Raw genomic sequence first — 16,597 nt, 5'->3', positions numbered from 1 at the left:
CATGCTTGGTAGACTTCTAGCTATTAACGCCTTTGAAGACGCCGAACCACCAGTTTGGTTTCCGTAGTCGCCATAGTGCTATCGAGCAAGTGCACAGAGTAATTAACCATGTCCTGGGGGCTTTCGAAGACCACAAATACTGCTCAGCCGTTTTTCTCGATGTTCGACATGCCTTTGACAGGGTTTGGCACGAAGGACTGTTCTACAAGCTAATGACGCTTTTGCCTGAAAGGCTCTGGAATCTCATTGTATCATTCTTAGATAAAAGGGAGTTTGCTGTAGACATTCGTGGACACCGTTCTGGACTTCGCTGGTGTCCCGCAGGCAAGCGTCCTTGGTCCGGTCCTGTTTACAATTTACACTTCGGATCTTCCAAACCCAGTTGCTCGTGGTACACTCCTGGCCACATATGCAGATGACACTGCATTTCTTGCAGCTGGTAGCACCACTACGTCTGCGTCCCGACGTGTCCAGACATTCTTAGACGAATTTGAGTGCTGGGCCTCTCGATGGAACATTGCGCTTAATGTTGACAAAACGCAACATGCCACTTTTGCTCTCCGCCCTGGCCTTTCGCGTAGCCTTTACATTGATGGGAATAGGCTCAAGCACGAAGATAAGGTGACGTACCTCGGAGTTACCTTAGACCGTCGCCTTTGTTGGAAGGGACAAATTGATCGAGTTTGTGGATCAGCAAGAAAAAAACTTGACAAAATGGTCTGGCGCCTTTGTCCAGGCAGCGGCCTATCCCTTGAAGCTAAGGTGCGGCTTTTTAAGGCCATTGTCCTTCCAACTTTAAACTGGGGAATCACTTGCTGGGGCACGGCCTGTGATTCGTCACTAAAAAGGCTGCAAACATGCATTACAAAGGCTCTCAGGAGGATGCTAGGGGTGAAGTGGCACCATTATGTAGAAAACCGAGTTATGTTTCAGGACACGGGAGTGCCGACGGTAACGGAGACGATTTGCAAATCCTCAAGTCGATACCGGGAACGTTTGCTCACACATGCAAACTGTCTGGCAAGACATCTTGCAACACCACTGGGTCGACGGCGTCTCCGCAGACGACACCCGGCAGACTTATGGATTCTCGGCCGTGACAGACACGGTCGTCTTCTGTAATAACACATCTTGATTAACTTTTGACCGGTTATGACCACACCTGATTTGCTCAAGAATGGAGCACCCGTTACCGGCTTTTTTTGGGATCTTTAGAAATAATTCGTCAATACACGAAAACAAGGACCATCCTTGTGTGGCGTGTTCAACAAACTATAAAAAAAAATATATTAAAGGATTTGTGAAACTGTTTTTACTTTTTTTAAAGACAATTAATAGAAGTTCTGAAAAAAATTTGATTTGTTGAGATAAGAGAAGATATGAATTTAAAAAAGGACGTTAAAAAAGAAAAAAAAACATATTATTTTGTCCATTAGTGTATACGAGTAATGTCGGAAAGTTCACCAGAGTGAAAACTCTCAAAATGTTATTTTAGAACTTTAGGCTCCAAATGTTATCCCTAGACCCCCAATGAAATATCAAATATAATCAACGAGACCCTTTCAACGTATTTATATTGATCTGCTAAGACCATATCCTTTAAACCGACGTAAACATATTGGACTGTTAACCGTGCTTAAACACTATGCGAAATTTCATTGCCTCTTTCCCCTGAAAAAAATTCACTATTTTTAAATAGACTATTTTTCTTGAACATGGTGTTCCAGAAACTATTATAAGCGATAACTGTGTCCAATTCAAATCAAATGAATCCTAGATATTAGTGAACGTAAATTAAGAAAATATATCAAGGGTATAGGTGTTGTATCATGTTGCTGTAACATCTTTGCAACACTACGGAGTTCGCTTAAATAAGTCACAGTACTTTTTACTATTTCTTTTAATATTAAATATTATTTTATTAAAAATCAACGCAACCCAAGATAAAGTTTTCCAGTTCTAACAGTTTCATTCGAGGTATAATTTTTGGACACCTTTCCAAAATTAGGCCACTCTTCAAACAATAAGATTTGTTATTTTTAAAAATATTTTTTTAGAACAAAATCCTATTTTTTTGCCACTGGACAATTTTTCCCTTGCTAATTCTAGCACTTCATCAATGATTTTTTCTAACAATCCAAAGCACCACTCTCATCTCGCAGGCCTAAGAGCATCCCTAAAGTGAAACACGGCTCATTGATTTTCGAAAGCCCAGCTGTGTAATTCAAAAAGTCTTTTCAATTAAACAAAGTCGTAAATTTAAAAATTATAAATGTTTTAACAATTTATTAGGTTAGTACATAGTTTTAAACCCTAACAAAATTGTTTAGTGCTGTTAATACATTTTAATTATAAAGTGCAAAGTGACCATTCGTAATGGCCGCCTTTGCAAAGATATTGCTCGTTACAGTCAAAACAAAAAAAAACAAATAAATGGTTAAAAACAAATTTTAAGAAATTTGTTTTAAATTTAGGTTTATATAGGCAACGTTTTTTATTGATGATTACAGCTTATTTTTGATTTGAATCATCAGGATTCGTCGAGATATATTTTTCTGCAAAATAAAATATAATTAATGTAGTTCAGATTTTTTGGGTTCGAATTAATCTTTATTACCTAAATGTTGAATTGGTTCCTGTTTTTTTTTAGCCAGCGGTGATGTGGTTAGAGTTGTATCATTACTTCTTGATATCTTATTTTCGATATCTTTTGGTAATGTACTCTTGGTAGCACAATATTTTTCTATTTATTAAAAATTTATGATTTAAAATTATGATTCCTTCCTCCTTTACGATTAAACATACCATTTTTTTTGTTGAAAAGCATCTTCCTTAGGTTTTGAAGTTAAATCTGGCAGCGTCGGATGAGAAATATTCGAAAAAGCATCTTCACAATCTACAGATTCTTTTATTCTGGGTGTGGACAAATCTTGTACCGATTTATCAGAGACAAACTCTATATTATGAATACATTTTTCTACTACGTCTGCACGCCCAATTTTGTAAAGGGCTATAGCTAAAACATTTCCTGTGGAAATACCCCCATTTTCTAGCCATAACTGCAACATTACCATGCTCTGCTGTACGCTATCGCCACTAAAGTACTCTGCTTTGACAAGCTCGATATCGGTCTCGGGAACACCCAATTCAATCGCTAGCTGAGGCCAGTCACTACCAATATGGTTAGATATATCGAACAACGTTATATCAGCACTTTGTAACAATTCAACATTGCTTGACTTTTTATCATCCTCTATTATATCAGTTTTTTCGACATTTTTTTCTGAAGTCGATGCATCTTCTGTGTTAGCTTTGATTTTTGAATAATTCATATAATTTTCATTCATTTCAGTACCCACATTAAAACCATGATTTGAATTAGACGTCCTAACGCTTTCAAGATGCTTTGCCGTAATTTTCATATATACTGATACATTTAAAGAACAAAGCGGATTTAGTGGTGCTTCATCCGGGCCTACCTTTGGATCCGTCATAAAACAAATGCGACCTTGTGGAAATTCTGGATCTTTAATATGAGCAATAAAAGAAAGTCGATTTTCGCAAAATGCTTGAAATTTGATATTTAGCTGCTCGCCTGTCTTCAAAACTGGGACAAGGTTGCCAGCGAACTCTAAGTAAATAGTTTGATCCTGCAATACTTCAATATCCCTGCTTTTTGCAACCTCTATAAAATATTCTTGCTGTTCAAGCGTCTTGTCCTCTTTATCGTCAGTCATGCAAAACACTGAAAACTTAGCTTCTGTTTGGGAGATGCGTTTTGCAAATACAACAAACTTAACAAGAAAAGGAACTTTGGCCAAATAACAGTAAAGCTCTGTGGCCATTCGTCCTGCGTCTACAATATTGCGACAATCCATTAACCAAAAACGGGCAGAAACAGTAGTGGTAAATGTTATACTATCTTTTACAAATGACAGCGGAGTTGATCCAGTAACATCTTCCCAAGTTGCGCGCGTCTGTCCACCAGTAATAGAACACAATAGTCTAAGAGTTGGTGAATTTAAATTTCCGTTGCCATAACATGCATTAACCATACTCTTGGTACAAGCTTTTGGAGCAGGGATACTAAGTGTAATTGCTTTATGAAATTTTCGTCGACGCGGCTCTACAGTAACTATTGGAGAAACAGCAACGCCTTGGCCGAGTAGCTTAGAACATCCAACCAGGTCTACTGGTTGTGCCTGAAGACCGACTCGAATTTTCTTAGTCAAGGCGTGGGGTGGAAAAATAGCTTGAACCTGCGGTACTGCCGTCGAGAAAACTGTACCACCATCTGGTCCGATAGCATGCACCTCCTGACGTACACGCGAAACTACGGCAAAAAAGTGTGGAACATTTTGCGTGGTGATGCGAACAATACGGTCCGTATGCAACGCTTCCATCCGATTGAAATCGTTTTCGATTGTGGGTTTACTGGTACCCTGCATAAGTTCTTCACTCTCATATAAGTTGTGCTCGCGCCAACTTTCTCCATTGTCGGACCGCAGGATAATAATTTCGCGCTCGTTCTCTCTAAGCATTCCAAAGTGAGGAACTTCTAACGTTATTGGGCTTAAATAAAAGGGATTTAATAATGTTATACTACATTTTAACGCGTCAATGCTTACCTTAAAAACATTCCCTCAACAGGTGAAAGTTCTAAAATACGACTCACAAGTGCCTCGCCTTCCATTAAAGGAGGAGGATTGGCTACCCTTTGGGGTTTAACATAACGGCATGTTATACGTGTGGGTTCAGCGCACGCCTTTGGAGGTACTATTATGCGCACACCGCTGTGACGATATCCGCGCATAGATCCTCCACGTGCGTCAACCAAGAAAGATACGAGAAATCTAAATAATTTAAATTCAATTATATTTTTGTAGTTTGAATAACAGTTATCTGATGCTTACCCTAAGTGAACCTGATGTCGGACAATAGGAACATTGTCGGGTTTTCGTTCCATTTCAGATCCATTAATACATTTTAATTCTTTTTGTTGTATTTCTTGTAATTGGAATTTAATAATTCAATAATGATTTAAAATTTGATACAAATATTTAAAATTAAGGGTTTATATAAAGTGTTGGTATTAACATACAAACAACAAACTCATCGTTTTTGGTTGAAAAAATGCTTTTACCAACAAATTCCAAATCTGTAAATTTTGTATATTTTCAGACTGCTAAGGCTAAGCATGCTAAAGCTGACAGACGGAGGGACGAACTTACGGACATGGCTAGAGCGACTCTCATTCATTGCGCTCAATCATTTGATTGAATTAATTATAATACCCTTTGCAAGCAACCTTTACCATTAATTATACCCAAGTTTGGAAACAAAAAGAATATGGTGGATTGGGTAGCAGTTCGTAGCCCAATTCGACCAATTTGGCCTGGCGAGGGCGGAAGTGTGAGCCGGTGCGTTGTCATAATGTAAGACCACTTTTTTCTTCGCCAAATGGGGCCGTATTTTCTGCAATTCGGCGGTGAATCGGCCCAATAATTCGGCGTAGTACAGCCCTGTGACCGTTTTGCCCTTCTCCAGATTGTCGATGTAGATCACACCTTGTGAATCCCAAAAAACGGTGGCCATCACCTTTCCGGCCGATGGGACAGTCTTCGCCTTCTTCGGAGCAGGTGAAGTCCACTGTTTCGACAGTTCCTTGGTCTCTGGTGTGTAACAGTGGATCCATGTTTCGCGGTCTTTTGACATGCCTACTGTCTTAGCTATCTCGCGTATCTTCAATCGGCGGTCTGCCAATACGAGATCGTGGATTTTTGTCACGTTATCCTCCATGGTAGCCCTTTTCGGGGCACCTGGGCGTGAAACTCGTTAAACCAATTTTTGACGGTCGCCATCGAAGGAGAAGAGTCATCGTACACAGCATCCAAGCGCTCTCTGATTTCGCTGCGCGAAATCACAGACCGATATTGCTCTTTCTCCATTTTTCTAAAATCCGCGGACACGTCCGATTCCACACGCAGTCAAAACAAAACTACGAGTCCGATTCGGCTGAAATTTCGACAGTAGCCGTCTACGAGAATGTACTACACGATAGTGACGCCATCGGGCGGTGAGGCTAAGTACTTATCGGACTGCCCTCGTTTAATTTTGGTCAGAAGTTTGCAACGCAATGAAGAAGAAGACGTTTCCGACCCCATAAAGTATATATATTCTTGCTCAGGATCAATAGGGGAGTCGATATAGCCATGTCCGACTGTCCGTCTGTTTCAATACCGTTTGCGAGCTCAGTTTAAAAGCTAGCGATCTGAAACTTTCACAGTCGTCCTGTACGCAGATCAAGCTTGAAAAGCTGCCCGATCGGACGTCTATATCCTATAGCTCCCATAGGAACAATCGGGCAAGAATTGATGAAAGCTATTGACATGAATCTTTCAAAATCGATTTTTTTTATGCATACCACGATCAGGGTAAAAGCGCGTGCCGATCGGACGCCTATATCCTATAGCTCCCATAGGAACAATAGGGTGAAATCGGTGTGTAAGCTATTGAAGCTATTTACGAATATCTTGATCAGGGTAAAAGCGCTTGCCGATCGGACGTCTATATCTTATAGCTTCCGTAGGAAACATTTTTAAAGGCTGGGAAAATATCCCTTTTTTTTATATTTTTATATGACATTTTTGCAGTATTAAAGCTATTGACATGAAACTATGCAAATTTAGTTTATTTATGTATACCGTATTCCTTTCGCTACTTTTTCAACTTTAGCATTTTGGCAAAGTCTGCAAGAGTATTAAAACTTCGGCTTGCCGAAGTTAGCTTACGTCCTCGTTTTTATGATATAATCGTCCGACGAGTATTGAACTTAACTATTATAATAACTTAATTTAACTAACTAGACTGTTGAGATAAACAGGAATTCTTATTATTGTGTTTTTAAAGAACTGGTAGTAAAATGAGCTCCAAAAGGTCTATCTGATATGAAAATACAGAAAAAATAAATAGATTCTAGTTTTAGTTACCTTTCTCAATGATTAGAGGAGCCGATACTTCCGTGTGATCATGATCCGGATTTGTGGTATCGAATTTTTGGTGATCTTGACTATAATTGGCTTTTAAATCATCAGTTGCCATATATTTGTAACTATTTTGGTCCAAAAGATCATCACCCGTTTCGTCTTCGGAGTCGGAAAGTAAGGTTTCGTGCATAACCTCTGGAGACACTACATTTAATTTTTCTTCAATCACACCAGTATTGGTATTAACAACGGACGTTGAAGTAACAATTTTAAGTGTTTCCGTTACCGTTATATAGCCCAGGCTACTAGCAATATTTAGCGCAGTTTTACCGTTCTGGAAAATGTAAAAAACTGTTAAATCTAGTATATATGGGTAAATGTTAAAAGATAACTAGTATATCATCTTTTAATTCCCTTGCAGAGGGAATTATATTTTCGGTCTGTCCGCACGTCCGTCTGTCGACCCGTCCGCCCGTACGTCGGTCCATCCGTTTCTACGCAAACTAGTCCTTCAATTTTAAAGCTATCTGCTCGAAACTTTCCCAAAAGTTGTCTTTCTATTGCAGGTAGTATATAAGTCGGAACGAGCCGGATGGGGCGACTATATCATATAGCTCCCATAATAACAATCGGAAAAAAATTATAACTTTGTTGTTTTAAATTTTTTTTTGTTGATCTTTGGTAAAATTTAAATATTATGGAATTACGGTTTTTATTAAATTAAAATCGGACAACAATATCATATAGCTGCCATTTCTATGGCCAAATGCAGAGCAAAATCGATTCATTGTTTTTAGTGATATAGGCATATACATCGAAATGTAGTCGTTTTGTAATAACTGCAAGGGTATATACTTACATTTGTTAAAGCGTTCGGATTCGCTTTGTGCCGTAATAACAGATTAATAATCATTATATGGCCTTGTTGAGCAGCCTGATGAAGGGGTGTATAGCCAATATTGGTCGACATTTCAATGTCAGCATCGTTTTCAAGTAAAAATTTTACAAGTTCGAGGTGGCCATTATGAGCAGCGATATGTAGAGGAGAATAACCATTTTTAGTGCGATCTGAAATGCTAGCACCATGTTCCAACAATATCCGGGATACACGAACATGACCTTCCTGTGCAGCCGAATGTAATGGTGTCAGACCGTTTTTAGCACTGTTACTCGTAGCCCCATATTCTAGGAGTAGTTGTACCATATCTACGTGTCCCTCTTGGGCCGCCAAATGCAACGGAGAAAAGCCGCTCTTGCTTATAGCCCCAACATCAGCACCGTGTTGAAGCAACTGTTGCGCAATTTCCAAGTTATTCTTCTTGGCAGCTATATGAATGGCACTTTGTCCATTCCGCGCAAATAAATTTGGCGAAGCACCGTTTTCTAAAATAACTTCTACCACTGGCTGATGATCGTAATGTGTAGCTACGTGTAATGAAGTAACATCATTTTTTGCCTGAAAATCAACAGAAGCTCCTTTTTTTAATAACAATGCTACTATTTTCTGTTTGCCGTATTTGCTAGCCAAATGCAAAGGGGTAAATCCCTTTTTGGTTACAGCATCTAATTTCGCACCGTTTTCCAATAACATTTGGACTACATCATATTGTCCTTCCTTTGCAGCAATGTGAAGCGCCGTATAATTATCTTTAGTCATAGCATTAATCTCAGCTCCATGCTGTAATATTAACATGATTATGTTAATATTTCCTAATCGAGAAGCAACATGAAGAGGAGTTTGGCCTTCACGAGCGATAGCATCCACTTTTGCGCTGCGAAGTAAAATTCGAATAACATCCGTCTAAAAAATAATCAACCATCATAATTAAAAAGTTGTGTAAAAGGAATATTGTATACTTTTAGAACCTACCTGATTAGCACGAGCGGCCAAATGAAGTGGTGTTTCCCCGCGTACTGTTGGTATGTCTGGGCTGGCCTCATGTTGTAGTAAATATAATACAATACTCATACATCCTATAAAATTTGAATTTTGTTTTAATTATTTGTCACTGAGCCTATCGCATCTCAAGTTAAAAGTTATTCCGAATTCAAGAATGGTAACCTCAACTTTATCGCTTTAATTATTTTTATAATTTAGTTCAATTTTATATTCAATTTTGTTAAACAGAAGAAAAATGTAAACAAAAACAGCAACCACCTAATTTTTAACCGATAGCTAAATGGGCAATGTGCACTATAATACTTAGGGCCGACCAAAAATGGTGGAAAACAAAAACATGGCCGAAGCGTTTGATTTGATCAATCTTTGCCTCCTCTGTTAGACCCTGGGACACAAGGTGCAAGACTGTACAAACCTGCCTTGATTATACTGCTGGATCTGCGGACAAGAGAATATCCGTACAGGAGACTGTTGCCGAATGAGGGAAACGAAGGGGCCCATTGAAAAAGTTGGCAAATCCAGTGGTCCGAAGCTTTAGCCTTGGCAAACAAACTCTCCACACATGGTAAAAAGAATCGTGCGGATAAAACGATATAGGGGACAACATTGGAGCTTGAAACAAAACTAGTAGAACAAGGTGCCAAAAACCACAATACTTATCCTGGATGATGTCTTTTTACTGGATATAGGCCATCTAACGTCACAGACATACAAGGACATGAAAAAAATGCAAAAGTCGGAGCCGCTATACCGGAGGCGTCCCACTTAGCATACTTTTTAAGACAAATAAGATGTATACCCTTAAAGATAAACAAAAATGAATATATTATTAAACGACAATATATGAATTCTTACACGCATATTATGCTTTAACAATGATGTTTTGTTGATTTTCCGATACATTTTTCGATAAATGCTAACACAAACCTTTATCGAAAAATTTCATGAGCGGGTGGAACCGAGTGCAGTACGAAAAAAAACGGCAGAGGTGTCACTGAAAGCTTTTAGAAATACAATTCTGGTACGATCCAGAGCGCTGAAAGTGCTGATATCAGATAGTAGGGTAGAGTTTAAAACCCAAATGATCGACTCTCACGATGCCTAACCGGAAAGAAGAATGAGCTGACACGACAAAATATATTAAAGGCACACAATTTAACCTACAGAATAAGGAGGAAAAGGAAGAAAGGAGATGTGACAAATTTAGAGCAAAACTCGCACCTAAATTCGACGGACCATTACGTTACGTTATAGGGTTCAAAGTGGTAACCCGTACTTCAAGTCTCCGAAGCCCAAATCCGGTTCTGAGAGGAGGCAACACATCAAAACGCGGCAGAGGTGACTGCTACGAAGGTCAACGCGTAGTCGTTGAGCATAACCATCCCTTCGGTACCACTGCAGGTTCCAGCACGTCGTAAACACACAGTCCACAATAAAAGACCCGCAGTCGGACATGGAGGCTGGGTAATATATACCCACCAGAAATGCTAAACACACGTCGCGAAACCACCTTAGCAAGGGAATAGGGCAGATAAAGCAAGTGACAGGTGCGCTCCAAAGTCGTTGAAATTAGCAAACAGCAGCGCCCGACAGACACTAACCACTGGAAACCACAACACCTTTCAGACTGGACATGTAGGTGAAATTTTGGAGTTCTTCCTGATCCTCCACACCGAAGTGTCATGCGTTGGCCGCCGACCTCGGGAAGGGAAATCGAAGAAAGGACGTCGGCGAGATACCATTCAAGAGCAAGCTCGATATAAGCAGCAAGACAAACGGGCATCCAACATCCCAGAAAAAGAAAGGGGAGTTCGTCGTCTTGTAAATATTGATATTATTATTTGTTCAATTTACTAGATGGAGTGAAAAGTAACCTCCTTAAGAATAAAAAAATTTTTTTTCTCAAATGTTTTTTTTATTTTATTCAATGTAGTCCCCTTTTAGCTCGATACACTTATTTCAGCGATTTTCCAACTTCTTGATCCCATCCGAAAAGTAATTTTTCGGAAGGTCTGCAAAATACTCCTCCTCGCGTGAGCTGAATTTTTTATTAATGAGATATCTTTTCAGGTTCGGGAAGAGATAATAGTCCGAGGGAGCCAAATCGGGAGAATAAGGTAATGCGGAAGCAATTGGAGCCATAAGTCTTTTATTTTAGCCGTGGTTGCTACGCTCTTGTGGCCGGTGCATCGTCTTGCAAAAACAACATTTTTTTTCGCTTCATGTAAAGTCGTTTTGCAGCGACTTCGGCTCCAAAAATGCACAGTAATACTCGCTGTTGATGGTTTTTCCTTTTTCGAGGTAGTCCACGAGGAGTATGCCATGACAATCCCAAAAAACTGACGCCATAACCTTTCCGACTCATCGAGCCTCCCTCGCCCGCTTCGGAGCACTCGTGCCGGCTTTGGTCCATTGCCGGGCACTCATTCTGTTCTCTGGTGTGTAATAGTGGATTCATCAACAGTTACCAATCGACGCCAAAAGTCCGCCGGATTCCGCATCAGTAAGTCCAAACACTCTTTCGAACTGCTCTCGTGGCACACAGCGGCCGGATAATTTTTTCATATGCAGAATTTCGCTCAAAATATGGCGACTCTGGACTCGCGTACTTTCACTTTGCGATCAGCCAACCAATATTTCACGGTGTAATCTGACGGAGCATTTGCCCCATAATATTTGTCCAATTTTTCTTTTGTTTCCTTCGCCGTTTTGCCTCTCAAAAAATAATGTTTTATGAGAGAACGAAAATCGTTTTTGTCCATATTCAACATGATGTCAAACACGTCAACAACAATCAGCTGCCAAAACGAAACTAAGAGCAGTATCGCACTGAAATTTGGTATTCTTGCCTAAATATGAACGCACCGTAAGGAACCATAACCTTCTTTGCAGTAGTAGCTCATTCTGACGGTCAAGGAGGTTACTTTTCACCCCACCTAGTATAATTATTATTTTTAAGCTGTTGAATTATTAGTAGTATTTGTGGAGATTATTTTCCATTGTTATGGACTGAAATATTATTATACCCTTGCAGTAATACCTTCTTCCTTTCAGTCAAAAGTTTGCAACACAGTGAAGGAAACATTTCCGACCCTATAAAGTTTATATATTCTTGATCAGCATCACCAGGAGAGTCGATCTAGCCATGTCCGTCTGTCCGTCCGTCCGTCCGTTTCCATGCAAACTAGTCCCTCAGTTTTAAAGCTATCTGCTTGAAACTTTCCCAAAAGTTGACTTTCTATTGCAGGTAGTATATATGTCGAAACGAGCCGGATCGGGCGACTATATCATATAGATCCCATAGGAACAATCAGAAAAAAAATTCCATAAAATTATAATTTTGTTTTTAATTATTTTTTTGTTTTTTGGGATTTGGTATTCTTTCAATATTATTGAATTACGGTTTTAATTAAATTAAAATCAGACAACAATATCATATAGCTGCCATATAAAAGCAGCCAAAAATCGACATAGCTTCATTGTTTTTAGTAATATAGACATATAAATCAAAATGTGGTCGATTTGTAATAACTACAAGGGTATATAAACTTTCGAAGTTTTCTTCCTTTCCTGTTATTTGTAAAATTAGCTTTGGATTTGCCAGGAATATGGCAAGAAAATTTCAACCCTACGACCAAATGCAAGCCTCACTATCAACGAAGGCCCTACGACCATATATGCCCTACGACCATATATCTCTGGCTATCGTCTACATAAACCACTGGCTGGGCGTGGGATAGGCCACTTGTTCTCGAGCAGACCACCAAACGGAGAAGTGGAAAGTGTTTCCAAGTAGCTTAGAACTAACCGGTGAAGGAAGACGTCATAGCTCGGTTTTCGAATTTTCCAATTTCAAACGATTCTCAAATTATACAAGAAATATCTATTTATAAGTTGATTTAAGAATCGCTTTACTTCATCTCTACTTTGAGGAACTGGTCGAAAAATTTATCGGCCACAGACTGCTGGCGGCAATTAAAGAAAATACTTGGAAGTTCAAAAGATAAAAAGAATTTGAAATCTTCCCTAAAACGAGCATTCGATGTTCTAGCTTGGACAGCATCTCATTTTTAGTAGGGTATAAAATAATCAGGGAAATCGACAACTATTTTTTTTTAGTTTTCTTTGCAAATGCAACAGGTTATAATATAAATCTTGTTTTTACTTATTTTTAAATTTGCATGTACTTACCCATAAAACTGGCAACATGTAAAGGCGTCAAACCAGATTCTGTGGTCGCACCAATGTTAGCTCCATGTTTAATAAGTAATTCAACTATCTTAATACGATTTTTCTTACAGGCAATATGCAGAGGAGTAAACCCGTTAAGTGCGCGAGCATTTGGATTTGCATTGTAATCAAGCAAAAGTTTTGCTACTTTCACATGGCCACAATGAGCAGCCACATGAAGAGCTGTCAAGTAATCGACGGTAACTTCGTCTACTGGAGCTTTGTTTTCCAATAGAATACGCGCAGCTTCATCGTGTTCTCCCTGTGCAGACATATGAAGCGCAGACAGGCCATTCTTTGTCTTTGTCAGTATGGGAGCGTTTTGACGCAACAAGTACTCAATCACCTCAACATGGCCCGAGCGAGACGCACAGTGAAGTGGTGTCAGACCATCCCGAGTAGCTGCATCTATTCTTGCTCCTCGAGATAGTAACAAACAACAAACAGATGACTTTCCCCATTTACATGCCACGTGTAATGGAGAGATGTTATGTTTAGCCACAAAGTTAACATCAGCCTCGCTATCTAACAGCAAAGTGGCTATGTCCACGTTTCCATAATGAGCTGCTATATGCAAAGGGGTGAAACCAGATTTTGACACAATGTCGGCATTGTGATCGTGTTGAAGTAATAGCTTGGCTGCATTAACATCATTTTTCTTAGCTGCAATATGAAGTGCTGGAAGGCGAACCTTTCCGCGAACATCGTTCTCAAGCAAGACAGACACTATTTTGTCGTGTCCTTGCTGCATTGCTACCGCAAGTGGGGTAAAGCCATCTTCTGTAGATAATGACGGGTTCGCACCATTTGCCAGTAAGATCCGACAACAATTATCGTGATTTTCTTGTGCTGCCATATAAAGAGGCGTGAAACCATTAAGAGACTGCACATTTACATTGGCATTAGATAAAATAAGCTGATTAATAACATCTAGCTGTCCTGCCAAGGATGCGATGTGCAAGGCAGTGTTTCCTTTTTTGGTGGCATTATCCACATTGATGCCTCTCCTCAGCAACTCCGAGCAAATATCCACAAATCCGTCTTTTGCGGCTAGGTGAAGTGCATTCAGACCGTTCTAAAAGTATAAAAAGAGGCAGAGGTCACAAAAAGTTTTTATATGGTTTCATTCACCCGTATAACTCATTTAATTCAGAACAAGCAAGCAAGCCGAAGTTTATATACCCTTGCAGTTGTTACAAATCTACTACATTTCGATTTCTATGCCTATATTACTAAAAACTTATGTTTTTATTTTATTTCCGCTGCATTTTGCCATCGTTTCTTTGGCAACTATATGAAATTTTTGGCCGATTTTAATTTAATTAAAACCGTAATTCCTTATTATTCCAAATCCCAAAGAACAACAAAAAAAAATTAAAAACATCAAAGTTATAATTTTTATACCCGTTACCCGTAGAGTAAAAGGGTATATTGTATTCGTGCAAAAGTATGTAGAAGGAAGCGTTTCCGATCCTATAAAGTATATATATTCTTGTTCAGGATCACTAGCCGAGTCGATCTAGCCATGTCCGTCTGTCCGTCTGTCTGTCCGTCTGTCTGTCTGTCTGTCTGTCCGTATGAACGCTGAGATCTCGGAAACTATAAAAGCTACAAGATTGGCATTTTGCATGTAGATTTTAGGAGTTCCTACGCAGCGCAAGTTTGTTTCAAAATTGTGCCACGCCCCCTCTGACGCCCACAAGCCACAAGCTGTGGCCACAGTTTTGATGCTATTATGAAAATTTAATTGATATGTATTTGTTTCGTCAATACCTATCGATTGGCCTAATAAAAGTTTGCCACGCCCACTTTAACGCCCAAAAACCCATTAAACGCTTAAGCCTGTCTAGCGCCTACATTTCTAAATGGGGTAGATGGCGCAATACAATAGCGCCATCTAACGGATGACTTTGGAACAGCTGGCCAAGGTGCTCAACAGAGTCAACGTTAATTCTCGATAAGGATTTCTATTAAAGGAAATTGCGATGGTTTTCATTTGTCAATACCGAACTATATCCCAAGAACTATGCAAATCAAATCAAGTTAGCCAAATTGGAGGTCTGAGTCAAACAATGGTGTGTATGTATGTAAGCATATACATATGTATGTATGTATTTACATTGTACACAGTTGCAATTGCCCGGCAATTATAATATTAAGTTGTTTAGCTGAGTAACGGGTATCTAATAGTCGAGGCACTCGACTATAGCGTTCTCTCTTGTTTTGAATATTTTTTTCCGATTGTTCCTATGGGAGCTATTTCATATAGTCGGCCGATCCCGGCCGTTCCGACTTATATACTGCGTGCAAAGGGACGAAGGGTGTGTGCAAAGTTTTATACGATATCTTTAAAACTGGGAGACTAGTTCGCGTAGAAACAGACAGACGGACATGCTTATTATACCCTTGCAGAGGGTATTATAATTTTGGTCAAAAGTGTGCAACGCAGTGAAGGAGACATCTCCGACCTTATATAATATATAACAAGAAAGGAAAGCTAAAGCAGCTAAGCTGCAAGGGTATAAAAACAACAAAGTTATAATTTTTAGCGCATTTTTTTGCTGATTGTTCCTATGGGAGCTATATAATATAGTCGCCCGATCTGGCTCGTACCGACTTATATACTACCTTATATACTACCTGCTTTAAAACTGAGGGACTAGTTTGCGTAGAAACGGACAGACGGACATGGGTAGATCGACTCTCCTGGTGATGCTGATCAAGAATATATTAACCGACGGCCAATGATTTTGCAGTGTACAGAGGCATTCCGTGCAACCACCTTACTTTCTAATTCTAATTTCTTTTTTTTGAAACTGCGTTGGAAGGAAGTCCCCTCCCTCTTTTGCTGCTGTTGAGATGGAATCAAAGGAAGTTTCAAGCCCCGAATTGGCCAAGCAGGTATAGAGTGCGAAAAATTGAAGCTAATATGTGGCGTTTTCTAATTGTGTTTGGCCCATCTTTCAACTTTTTGCATTCGTGTAAAATTCGGTAGATAGTGACCATTCTAACCAAGAAAATAAAAATTTGCATGTACATACTAACAATTTTAATTCTGGCAAATATACATACATAAATATTTTAAACTATAAAAAAGTGAATCGCTTTGGACATTAAAACACAAATTAAAAAAATCGAATTAGTACATTTTAGTCGTAGTAAGCACCAATTTAGGGTATTGCTAAAAAGTTGGAAAAAAGAGCAATTTTTTAAAAATTGAGAAAATCGCAGCAAAAAACCCGCGCTTTTCATCAGGCTTATATATTCGTTGCCCTTAGCTATCGGTCAGTTGGTTGCTTTAACGCATGTTCGTTGGATTTCGGTACGCGTTGGCGTGTGCTCCCATACAGTGCGTGCGATTGGCATAGTACTGTCGTGGTTTTTCATACAAACTTCTAAAAATTCTAATTAAGATTTTTTTTTTGAACTTCTCTCGGCACTTAGCTCCCCTACACTGCGTGCGTTCGGCATATTTCTCGTT

The 16,597-nt window shown here is 39.3% G+C and overlaps 1 protein-coding gene across 1 annotated transcript in view; it reads right to left on the bottom strand.

The window, feature by feature from the left end:
- Nucleotides 1-2,617: 2,617 nt before the first annotated feature.
- Nucleotides 2,618-16,597, bottom strand: part of LOC108039407 (ankyrin-3) — a 29,036-nt gene continuing 15,056 nt past the window's right edge. Inside the window, exons 4-11 of the mRNA XM_017116419.2 lie at nt 13,078-14,191; nt 8,857-8,960; nt 7,846-8,787; nt 6,990-7,320; nt 4,914-5,007; nt 4,629-4,853; nt 2,806-4,572; nt 2,618-2,743 (exon numbers count right to left, since the gene is read on the bottom strand). Coding sequence (XP_016971908.1) covers nt 2,743; nt 2,806-4,572; nt 4,629-4,853; nt 4,914-5,007; nt 6,990-7,320; nt 7,846-8,787; nt 8,857-8,960; nt 13,078-14,191 — 4,578 coding nt within the window. The 3' untranslated portion in view covers nt 2,618-2,742. The remainder of the gene's footprint in view (nt 2,744-2,805; nt 4,573-4,628; nt 4,854-4,913; nt 5,008-6,989; nt 7,321-7,845; nt 8,788-8,856; nt 8,961-13,077; nt 14,192-16,597) is intronic.

Source organism: Drosophila rhopaloa, unplaced genomic scaffold (assembly GCF_018152115.1).
Source record: "Drosophila rhopaloa isolate 14029-0021.01 unplaced genomic scaffold, ASM1815211v1 contig_203, whole genome shotgun sequence".
Classification (NCBI taxonomy): domain Eukaryota; kingdom Metazoa; phylum Arthropoda; class Insecta; order Diptera; family Drosophilidae; genus Drosophila; species Drosophila rhopaloa.
Note: the sequence above shows the minus strand (reverse complement) of the source record. Positions and strands in the feature narration are given on the sequence as shown.